The following is an 11,625-nucleotide window of genomic DNA, read 5'->3' as shown; positions in this document are numbered from 1 at the left end:
CGCGTTCGCCCGGGACCTGCCAAGCGGTTTGGGCCGGGGGAGAGGCGATCTGGTGATCCAGCGGAGCCGTTCCCCGTGAGATCAAGCTGCGAGCGGGACGAGGCTGCGCCTTCCCGGGACAGGCGCGCTCGCGAGGAGGTTGCGGTCAGCCACCCGCCGAAGTCGGTAAGGAGGAGCCGTGCCGAAAAGGACCTTCTCGCCCACTAGACGGTTGTGGGTTTTACCGTGGTGGCTTTATTACACAGAAGTTACTGGCTCAGGCGTTCAGCAGCGCCCGAGGGCACCGAAGGGGAGCGAAACATCTCACGGATCCGCGCCGGGCCTCCGCAGCCGCCGCCGCCGCCGCCCGCCACCCTCCCCGGGCAGGCCGGGGCGGGCCCTGCGCGCAGCCGCGGATGTCAGCGGGCGGCGCGGCCCCTCCCGCCCGGCCCAGCCCCGCCGTGCTGCTCTCCGGTGGCGGGGCCGCACCGAGCGCCCGCCCGCCCGCCGCCCCCATGCCCGGCCGGACCCGGCCCGGCACCCCCGGCGCGGCCCAGCCGGGCGGGTAAGGAGGGCGCGGCGGCTCTCTGTGGCGGGGCGCGGGCGGGGGTCTCCTCCCGGGGACGGGACGGGACGGGACGGGGCTCCCCGCCGCCCCCGGGCTCTGTGCGGGACTGGAGGGACAGCCCGGGCGCCGGTGGTGCGGGAACCGCTCGGTGTCGTTCTCGGGGACAGTCGCGTTCAGGTTAGCCGGAGGGTGAGCTTTTAATTAATTCTATTTTTTCCCTAGCTACGGAAAGGTAATCTTTTCAGTGCATCAAACTGGACAGATAAATCTTTTCCGGCTCTCCTTCTGCTGAAATGGTCCGGGCAGTCGGCTTTGGATGCTCTGGCATCCAGGGGTAGCAAAAGCCGAAGTCATGTGCGGTTCCCGTGCCCGGTGAAACACACACATCACCGAGTTTCAGCTTTAGAAATGTAGAACGGTTTCCAGAGGATTCATGTCACTTTGGGGTTTTTAATGGAGCTGTAGAGATAATGGTGTGAGCTTCCAGAAAACACTGATGAGGAAGCCCGCATCCACCACTACTTACAAAGAAAAGCAGAAATTTTCTATCTGGTAACATCTTTTTTCTGCTGTTAAAGAGACACCACAATGTAAGCATTGAAATACTCATTTTCAGGCTGAGACGTTCTCACTGCTTGGTTCTTACGTGATATTATACAGAAACGTTTATTTGATGTAAATACGTGCTTAGTCTGGAGAGTGGAATTTCCAAAGTGTTGCTGTTGCATGTCTTCAGCAGCAAGAGAGAAAGATTAGACTGCTTTAAGGAAAACTGTTAACTGGGAATTAATAAACCCGCTAAGAACAGTCATCTTCGAGCTTCTGTACAGAGACAATAGACCTCTATTTGCCAGAAACTTGAAATCAGATGATAACGGGTTGCAACTTAATGGCTCTGCAAATGGAGAGCTGAACGTGTGAAACAAGGTAAACAGAGCAATAGGTACCGCTCACCCAAGGTTATTCAAGCAAGCCTTCACACAGCCCGGGAGGAAAAAAAGCTCGACCGCACCATTGTTTAGCCATCTGATATGTTTTCTTTCATCGTGAGCTTCCCCCTGGGAAAATGGATGGCAGGATTGCTCTGTCTGCAAACAAACAAGTCATATGGCTGCTCCCGACTTAGTTCTCGGAGTTGGAAAGGCATCAGGAGAGGAAATCATAGTTAGTTCAAGGAGCTGGGATGTTGCTTTATAATTCTTTTCTTGGTTTTGACAGCGGCTCCCATCAGGGAAACTGGCTCAAAGACTTGCCATGAAGTGCCCTGGACCTCCAGAGGGCTCGAGACTTGCCTTCTTCCTGGAAAATGCCTTAGCCAGAGAGGCTAGGATTTGGAAAGTGCCAGTTTTCCAGAATCTCGCCCTGAAGGTATTTTCCCTCGTCCTCTTTGGAAGTGCCTAAGGGACTCTGCAGAGACGCAGTGCTGGTCCTGCCATCTAATCCACCTGAATGCAAAAGTCATCCCGCATGGACTAAGCTTAAGGAACGGGGGGGAGGAGGGTCTGTATTTGTTCCATCTTGCATCTTATTAGTGCCCCATGTAAACCAGGTGCTTCGCATTTTGTTTTGACTCAAGTAGTTTTGGGAAATCTGGTGGAGCCGGTGAGAGCAGACAATCGATGGTAAAGCCGTAAGTATGTCATGTTAGAGTTAATTGTGCTCGACACGGTCTTTGAGTCCCGTCTATTCAGATGGGAGAAAAGGGAATTCGCTGAGGCCTGACAGAAACCCAGCCCCATTCCCGGCTGCTAAAGCGAGTCAGTCTGCTACCTTAGGAAGCTGGAACACTTAATGGCCCTCTGTGCACAATGGAAACAGTTACGCTCAGCTGCTTCTGTAAAGTGCATCAGATCGTGGAAGAATGCACAGAAGTGCCCTGCCAGCCTCCTCTCTTTTGCAATAGCGTAGAAATGCTATTTTTTTACCAAGTATTTTTACTACCAAATAAAGCAAGATAGTGAAATGGATAATGCAATGAGTAATATTAAATGAATTGGTAGTAAATGTTGTCTGTTCTGTGTAGCCGCGTGGCCCTTTCAGTTCTACAGCAGTGTTCAAATACGTGCCACAGATCATGTGGGGCACTCATGGCAGCCAGAGTAACGTCCTTCCTCTCACCTGAATGCATCTTCAAATAAGATATAAGAAAGAAAAAAACTGAGTACGTTTTGCCTTGTGCCTTGGGGGAGTCATAAACCCGGCTTCTGTGGTCCCAACGCGAAGCAAGTTCAAGGGCTGTTAAAAAAGAGGAATCTTGCAGAGTCAATCAAAACCTGCTCCTGACTCCCGTTTCTCTCTCCCTGTCGAGGCTGGCTGAATGAACCATGTGCCGCATCGGAGGCTTCAGTTTTCTCAGGAGGGGGGAAATAATGAGCACGCTCAGCACCTCGTTTGTGAGAGCTCAGTTGGGTGGTTCATACGCACCGTGCGAGGGGCGGGCTGGGTGCTTCCCCATTCAGTACTCGGGCACAATCCAGTACCAGGCCCTTGTAAGCACAGCTAGAGCCTGACTGGGTGGGCAATGCGAATGAGTGCTTTAAACTGCTCCAAAATTTGCCTCACTCTGTAGACACAGCCCAGAACTTTCTTCATTTCAAGCCTCCAGACATCTGAAATGTTAATTAGAGCACTTGGAATGATTTGAGTCTTCCTTTGGAGATACGTTAACAAAATCATCAAAGCACTAACTGTATTTTTCTGCTAATTTTTTCTTCCCCTCAGGGCACAGATATCTCTCTGTCGTGTTACAAGAAAGCGGTTCTCTGGATTGCAGAAGTAAGCTCTCGGTTCCAGTTTTACCCTGAAACATTTGCCTTAGCTACCAGCATTCTTAACCGGTTATTGGCATCAGTAAAGGTAGAGAATCTCTGTCAGCTTTTTTTCTGGCTAGATTACTGACTGGGGATGTAAGGGGTATGTAATCAGTTTATACACAAAGCAGGTACTATGTTTGGCAGCAGATTTAGGGAGCAGCCAGGGTCTTCGCTGGGGAAGGCTTTTAAGCATATAAATATATATATATATGTATATATATGAACTCGAGTGTTCGATGAGGTTCCACTGATTTACAGTCCTCCGTAGAAGTGTTTGTGTCAACTGTAGTCCAAATGCTGTGATAAGTACAAAGAACTCATTATCATCTGGTTGTCTCTGCTAAATAGAAAACATTTGCATTATCACTTTCAATATTTTCATTTTGAACCACTATTTTTAACCAAACCGTGGGGCCAACCTTTTCTGCTATTGAAGCAACGGCAAAGTTATGAGTTGAACTGAGCCTTGCAGCTCTCAATTCTATTTAGATTGATACTGGCATTTAGCAAAAGCATATTAATATCTCAGCTGAGAAGAGGCATAACATTGCATTGTAAATACTGTGGCATTGCATAGTCTAAAAATTGTGGGATACATGAATAAAAAGTGCACCAGGAAGAGGATTTACTTTGTTTCACTTTGGATTTCCTTGCTCTATTTCCAGCTTCAAATGAATCTTTCTGCAGCTAAACTAATTCAGAAGCAACTGTAACTTGAATGAAAGTTTGAAACTTGTGCATCTGTCATAGAATGACAGTTATTCCCCCCCAAGACTGTTATCTTCTTTACTCAGTGTTTTCTTCTCCCTTCAGGCCCAATTAAAATATCTTCAGTGCATAGCAATTTCCTGCCTTGTCCTCGCAGCAAAAACCAATGAAGAAGATGAGGTCTGTATGTTTAATTTTAAACACACTAAACTCATCTTTTGCGTTCAAGTTGTTCGTGTTTCCAGGTCTTTCAACAACTTGGGCATAATGTGGAGGTGTTAACTTGTTTACCCTAAGTAGTCCTTAAGGGGAGACAGTAACATTTTCAGTCCTGTTTCATCGTTGCTTGAAAGAATTGTGACCTTTATGGATGAAGGACTTGTGTTTGCTTACGTAATGGATGTGTTTTCCTCCTCCTGCCCTTAAACCTCTCTCCTCTCTTCAGAATCCACGGCTCGCAGTAAAGCTTAGTCTGGGGGAGGGGACAGTCAAGATGCACACGCACAGCGTTGTGCGCACAGCATCAGGGTGCTGTAGTAGGTCCTGGGAGGGTAAGGTAGGCGAGACAGAGCAGAGGTTCTTCAGAGGAAGCTTAAAATAGATGAGTTTGCTTGGAGTCGAAAGTGGGTTCTGAACCTGGCGAGGAAGTGACTCAAATCTGCACCTCAAGGTGAGCACGTAAAATCAGCAACTACCCATGTAAGTGTGAGATGACACAGGATAACCTCTCATGGCAGAAGACATTTACAAACATGAGCCAAAAGCATTTCAGATTGCATTTCTCCTCTTCCCTTCATTCTGTTTTGAAAAAGAGCAGGAAACCTAGGAGTTGGGAGTCAGACACACATGTCTCTTCGAACAACCTCTGCTGTAGTGAAACGCTCTTCATAGCCTTTCTGAGGATGTGCCACGCTGAGGTTATTCTTCTTTTCCTCTCCGCTAAAAAGGAGAAGCTGAGTCAACGACCGCAGAAAACAAGACACCCACAGGAGGCCCTGTAAAACAGGCCAACAGGAAGCCTCCTCCTTGTCAGAGGAGCAAAACGAATGAGACTGGTGGCAGGGAACGTGCATCGCCGATGCAGCGTTAAGGAGGCTCACGGTGACCCAGGAGGTGAACGGCATCGTTCTTGCTGTGGGTTCGTAGCCAGCTGCACTCTGGCGAGCGTGGGCCAGTCTTCGTTTAGGATGGGAGTCACCTAGGAAAGCGGTCTCCTGAACGAGCACTCTGCTTAGCGCTTTGGGATGTGTATAAACTTGTCAGATCCCTTTGCAATACAGAGAAACACGCACAGCACTGTGTAGGACGGTGGCTTCTTTATTATTTTTAACTTTTTTTTTTTTTTTTTACAGGTAATACCATCGGTGAAGATGCTCGCAGTGCAGAGTGGTTGTAAACGCTCTCCAGCTGAGATCTTGAGAATGGAAAGAATTATACTAGACAAGCTTCATTGGGATCTTTACACAGCAACACCAATGGATTTCTTAAACATTGTAAGCACTAAATTTTGCAAATTTTTTTTTTCTTTAAAGAAACAGCTCCTTATCAAATAAGACTAGAAAACACAGATGCGCACACATACACACACCCACACATCCTTCCCAAGATGCTTTGCTACCTGTTCTCAGCTATCTGCAAGTCTTTTGAAGAATGTTACAGTGATTTTTTAATTTATTTATTTTTAAAATTTTCTACTATTTAAAACCTTTCATTTTGCTCAAAAAATTTACTCCCATCTTTAAAGGACAACTAAAATGGATGTTAAAAAGATTCTCATAATGCACAACTATACGCTATTTTATTTTTTTTAAATACACACTGCAAAAATATTTCTAACTATTTCCGTTCTATTAATACTGTACATAGAAAGCTGTCAGAGTTTTGCTACATTTCACACACACGGTTTTTTTCTTAAACCATTTTCCTTTTCATCCCACTAATTATTCACCCTTGTTTTAGGCAATGAGACTACTCCAATCTGGCACTTAGTTCACACTGCAGTTACTAAACATTTGATAGAAACGATTAAACTTTGTCTTCAAGAAACGATCATGTGCTAGTAAGGCAAAAATCATGTGATACGAACACATCCTGGATCCCTTTTTTAAGGTTATGTGCAAATATTAAGCCATCTTAGGCTGCTGATTGTGAAAACTGCCTTTCTTAGGTGCTTGTTTCCTCAGTAAATTCAGTGCGCAGTCATTATTATCGGTTTTATTCTATCCGTATCTGCTGGCCTGAATTGACTCTCCTGGATAGCAATCTGGATAACGTAGAAACTTCAGAAATTGTTAGGAAACACTGACCTTGTACATTCATTATAAGCTCGAAAAAACAGTTCAGTGGTTGGCAAGTACAAACACAAAACACAAAAAAAAAGGGGGGGGGGGAACCCTTTAGGTTTCCTGATATGAGATGAAATTAGTCTGTACTTCTGGTTGATAACATATGAAAACATACAAAGTTCACTGACCTCTGCGTTTTTGTTTTTTATATATATATATATATATATATACTTCTCTCCAGTTCCATGCCATGGTGATGTCCAACTGGCCCCATCTACTACATGGGCTGCCTCAGATGAATCCTTCCCGCCATGTTGCGTTCTTGACCAAACAGCTACAGCACTGTATGGCGTGCCACCAACTATTGCAGTTTAAGGGCTCCACATTGGCTTTGGTGATCATCACCTTAGAGCTGGAGAGGCTGACTCCTGATTGGTTTGCTGTTATTACTGATCTGCTAAAAAAAGCACAGGTAGGAATCAAAATGGCCTTTGGTCACAAATCTTGAGGCCAGGACACCGATAAATTAATAAAGCGCACGTGTATTTACAACCAACATTGCACTTTAGCAGCCTTCTGAGAAGCGTGTGTCCATGTTCTGCCTTTGCTGCAGACCTTGCTAGAGCTAACAAGAGAGGGAATAAAACTGCAGTTAAGGGGTGGGACTGGGGAGAGGGCCTTCCCTTTGGCAGGGAAGGGAGGTTTCCAAATTGCTTGGCCACGGATAGCTCCCTGCCTGCTGAGCAAGGGGAGATTCTCCCACAACGGGAGTGTCTGAGAGCATCTGAAAACCTGCCCACTGTGTCCCCAGCCTCCCACTGAAGACTGCGCGAACTTCTAAGTACACTTACATTGCTTGTAAAATATAATCAGTTTGGCTTCTAATGATACGCATTAAAGGCAAGCTCTGTTATGTTTGCGGTTTTTTTAAAGCTTTTCTCCAGTTTCACAAAACACATGCCTTTTCAGAGAGTATACCTAGAAGGCTAAAGACCCAGGCTGTCAGCTTACCGTCGACCCATTTTGTGGTCTCAAATTTGTCTGAAATAACCTAGCCTCCTGCTGTCCCTCCTGACTGTCGTCGCCTCCTAAGAAGAGGGAGCGCTCGCCCACCTTTGTGTAGTAGTTCAGGAGCTCCTGGTCAAGTGTTTTGCATCAGGGCCAACATGCATATTGCCGATACGCATCTATCGAGGCATCCAATACAGCCCGTCCCTGCCCTCCCCCTAATGACAGAGTTACAGGAGCAGTGGCCAGAAGAGAGAGTAATTTATCGTGAACTTACAAAAAATCTGCATCTTTCCTTACAGGTTAACAGCACGGAATTCATCCACTGCAAGGAGCTTGTGGATCAAGAGCTAATGTGCCTGCAGCCATCCAACGCCGTTTATATTTTCTGTTCCATCAGTCAAGCCATCCAGGGCCATCCCAAGGCAAGGCTACCCCACCACGACCCTTCTGGATTGAAGAATTCCCATCAAGTGAGGTTGAGGGTCCCTGTACCCCAGCCAGTTTTAGCACCTTTCACGCCTACTACAGCCCAAATTCCTGATGACACCATGGAGACTGATGAATACTACGATGGCTTCGGACACCTGTACAGTGAGGACGGGGGAGCGAGTGGTGGGAGGGTGAACACGGGTGGCTCGTGCCCTCAGCTGAGGCCTGGAGAAGGCAGCTCCCCATGTCCTCCCTTACAGCCGCCCGAAAGGGACTAGTGGAGAATTACTGCCTTGGAAGCAGCAGCTGCAGAACCAGTAGGTCCCAGCGGACAGACCAGCCGTAACTACAGAGCAAAAGCGCTGCTGTGTTTTTCAGAGGATAATGACAAATAGGTATTATCTTTCTATTTTTTACGTCCTTCCTAAGCAGTGGGTGCTACCCCTCAGTTTTTAACATCATGTAAATACAGAAAGCTGGGGAGAGGAGGGACTTGGTCACAATCCTACAACTCAGGGATCAAGTTGGCAGAAGGCTACGAACTGCGCCAGAGAGAACCAAATGTCTCAGAGATTATTTTTTCGCCATAGCTGTGATGAGGTGTGGCAGATTGAGCCTTTCATCCAGCTCGCTCCATTGCTCTCTTATTAGAGCTAATCTGACTCGCCCCATGGGAGAGGGAACAAGGAGCTGCTTTCGAGGAAGGGGGAGCTCCCACTGCTGGCTCTGTAAGAGTAGTCCTCAGGTGGAACCGAGGTCTTGATTGAGTCGTGAGAAGACTGAGAACCAAACCTTCCGGTTTTTCTTAAGGCCTCACCCTGGAATCCAGGGGTCTGAGGTCTGTGCTCCTTCCCGGTGAAGCCGTTAAAGGCCCAGTCCCGGTTCCTACGAGCTGTGGGAAATCGCTTCTTGTCCACAATCACTGTTGCCTTGGGCCCTCACCAACCAGCACATGCCTTTCAGGGTTTTTTTTTTAATTTATTCTGTTTTACCAGACTGGACAATAGAAAATGCCTTTAATTAATTCCCCACCACCATGTTAGTTTTTATTAACTGCTAATCTCCATAGCAAAGCAGTTCTACAAACTACAAAGCTCAGTTTAAACCTCTATTGCACTTTTCAAAACCAGCCTTACACATTCTTTTAAAATAAGTGTTTTCTTAGGGGTTTTTTTTTTGGTTGTTTCATTTTAAACAATAGGGCCAGCATTTTCAGGTGACTGTTATCCTAGTTTGAAGGTATAATCCAGACAGCAGTGGATGAATAACGCCACCACACCTGCGAGTCCCGTCACAGAACAGGAGAGGGTTTCGTATGGACCTGCGCAGGCTAAATGCCGAGCAGGTGTCTCACGTAATGACACAGGATAAATAAATAGGGGACAGGGATGAGACAGGAGCAAGGAGACCCTCACGCTGCATAACAGCAGCACTCATCAGTGCAGGAAGAAAGTTTCTGGCCTTCCTTCCCTTGCTCATCATCTTACCGTGTAGGAGAGGAATTCCTGAATGCCGAGCTGTGCAGGACTGAGGTCCTGAGCAGCTCTGTTAACAGATAATGCTCTCTAAAGTATTACATTTGCCAGAACTGGCACTGAGAACAGAGCGAGCTTTGTATGCGTGCAGGGAGAAAGCCATGCCTTTCTTTTTAAACCTGCAAAGAAAGCAGCGCCTAAGTGTTCCAGAAAGAAACCTTTAGTATCAGAGACTTAGTGCAAATGACACGTGTGAGCAGACGTGACTTGAACCAGAGGTGAAACCGAAGGAGGTCCCACGAGGCAAGTCAAAGCTACCGCAAACTGTGAATGCTGTGCTGCAGGGGGGAGCCTCTGCCCTGGCCAGGGGATGCTGCAGGAGCAGGACTCGGCGCCCGGTTTTAGACCAGACGAGGTTTACGAGGTGCCCACACAGCCGGGGGCCAGGCAGCGGCATCCTTGGGGTATGTTATTTATTCATCCTGCCTACGTACCACAGGGAAGGTTTTAATTTCGTGGTAGGGCTCTTCCCTCCCCCCCAGTGTAGCACCTTCCTTTTCTATCACAAGCTGTGACTTGGCTGCCTGACTTTTTGAAGGAGGCGACTTGTCTTTTGTAGTTTTCATTAAATAAAATGTAAGTTTGGTCTGCGTGTTCTCGGTGTGCTCCTTGAAGAGTCCAGCCAAAAGCCCACAAAGGTCCCTGGCAGGAAGCTGGGGTGCGTGTCTGGTTCTGCTTTTCCCCCCATCCCTTTGCCCCACCTCAAGCACCTTCACCAGCTGCACGCAGTGGAAATGCTAGCAGAAAAATTCTGCGCACAGTAGTTAACGTGCTGTAACCTTCTACCACCACAATCATACCTCACGTTTCCCCCCCCCAGCTTTGAGCCTATGCACATAGTTTCTTGCCTGTAAGCTGGATGACACATTAAAAACCGTGACCGAACCTGCTTTTCAAAACCTCTGCAGATCTCTATGATCAACGTTCAAAAGTATAAATTAGCAGGGGGTTAATTCCAAACGATGACGTCAGTGCTGCTGAAAGGCCCACGAGGATCCTGTGTTCCCCGTCAGGGTGCAAGAGGACATACTGGGATGGGAACAGTAAATCTGGAGCCTGCCTGCTCTCCCGGGATATGCTGCTTCTCCTCTCCGGCAGCACCGGTCCTTTCCGCACGCCTATCCCAGTGCTGGAGTTGCGATAAAGGGACTCGCACTTGTGGCTTGGCCTCAGCAGGTTAAAAGTGCCACTTACCTTTGCGTTCCCGTCGTCGTCAAGAACGGAGCTCCCTGCCCTAAAGAACAAATTGCAAACTACAGGAAGAGGCTGCTGGTGCAACAGGACCGTTCTTGTTAGGGGAAGAGAGCATTTTTGATAGCGAGAGCTGCACAAATTCCCTTCTTACCGGCAGAACGGAGTCTGAGGCTGTTAATACCTTTCCCCTCGCTGCCTGGACAGGGAACGAGTAACAAGACCAACACACCACACGTCCAGGCGGCAGCAGTAACAGGAACAATCATTTTGCCCCTTCCGAGGTGATGACTATCTCCTTTCTGTGCCTGCCTGTTTGGATTGAGCGTAGCACGCGTGCTACAGACACAAGTTTATTCTACCTGCAGCTAAACTCGCCGCTGTGGATCTTGTAACCATTTTGCTACACGCCAGTTACTGGCGAGAACGTGCCAGGTCCAGCCAGCACAGCGAGTGCCGGCACAGGTCTGATGTGTTTAGGGCTAGTCTTGTGAGGATTGTTGTTTGAGGGAATATTCGGTCCCTGTAAAACTCCAGAGAACATTTACAGAGTATTTTCAAAGAGCTCTTACAGTGCCTCGTCTTGACCTGGTAAGGAAGGCTGCTTCCTCCCGCTCTCTGGGCACGAGCACAGCACAGGTCCCCGTCCCCGGCTCCGGCCCTCGGCAGAGAAGTGAGGGCGGGTTTGTGTCGGCAGTGGCAGGACCCTTCCCCTGCAGGCTCGCGGCCCAGGTGAGGCACACCTCTCAAACCCAGACTCCTTTTGCTGTTGCCTTAACTTCAGGCAGGATTTCCAGGTGCCCGAAGCTACCACCACCTTGTAAACAAAGCTGCAATTACATCTGAAATCCCTTACAGTAAGTATCCACGGAATTGTTTTGTCCTTCAAGAAGTTTCCTGGCGGACAGCCCTGCTGCACACGGATGCTCAGATTTTGAATCAGAACCAAAACATAAACCAAACATTAAATCACCTACAGAAACAGCGAAGCAATTCAGAGTCACCCCCAGCCGCCGCCACGTCTCCCATTCACAAACCACCACCGAAAGGAAATGTGTCGCAGCTAAAGCAAGTCACCCAGGAACCGCTACGCGTAAGGATGAAGC

General features: G+C 47.9%; 1 protein-coding gene across 3 annotated transcripts; it reads left to right on the top strand.

The window, feature by feature from the left end:
- Nucleotides 1–513: 513 nt before the first annotated feature.
- Nucleotides 514–9,914, top strand: CCNI2 (cyclin I family member 2). 3 transcript variants are annotated; one of them, XM_076349752.1, is made up of 8 exons: nucleotides 514–544; nucleotides 1,766–1,915; nucleotides 3,269–3,403; nucleotides 4,174–4,248; nucleotides 5,421–5,561; nucleotides 6,595–6,825; nucleotides 7,664–7,955; nucleotides 8,054–9,914. In XM_076349752.1, the coding sequence occupies exons 2-8, from the start codon at nucleotides 1,802–1,804 to the stop codon at nucleotides 8,137–8,139; spliced, it is 1,074 nt and encodes a 357-aa protein (XP_076205867.1). In that variant the 5' UTR covers nucleotides 514–544; nucleotides 1,766–1,801; the 3' UTR covers nucleotides 8,140–9,914. The 3 variants fall into 3 exon arrangements, with proteins under 3 accessions (XP_076205867.1, XP_076205865.1, XP_076205866.1); XM_076349750.1 differs by having other exon boundaries at nucleotides 7,664–8,129; XM_076349751.1 differs by lacking the exon at nucleotides 514–544 and adding an exon at nucleotides 704–736 and having other exon boundaries at nucleotides 7,664–8,129.
- Nucleotides 9,915–11,625: the final 1,711 nt, after the last annotated feature.

This window comes from Aptenodytes patagonicus, chromosome 12 (genome assembly GCF_965638725.1).
Source record: "Aptenodytes patagonicus chromosome 12, bAptPat1.pri.cur, whole genome shotgun sequence".
Classification (NCBI taxonomy): Eukaryota; Metazoa; Chordata; class Aves; order Sphenisciformes; family Spheniscidae; genus Aptenodytes; species Aptenodytes patagonicus.
Note: the sequence above shows the minus strand (reverse complement) of the source record. Positions and strands in the feature narration are given on the sequence as shown.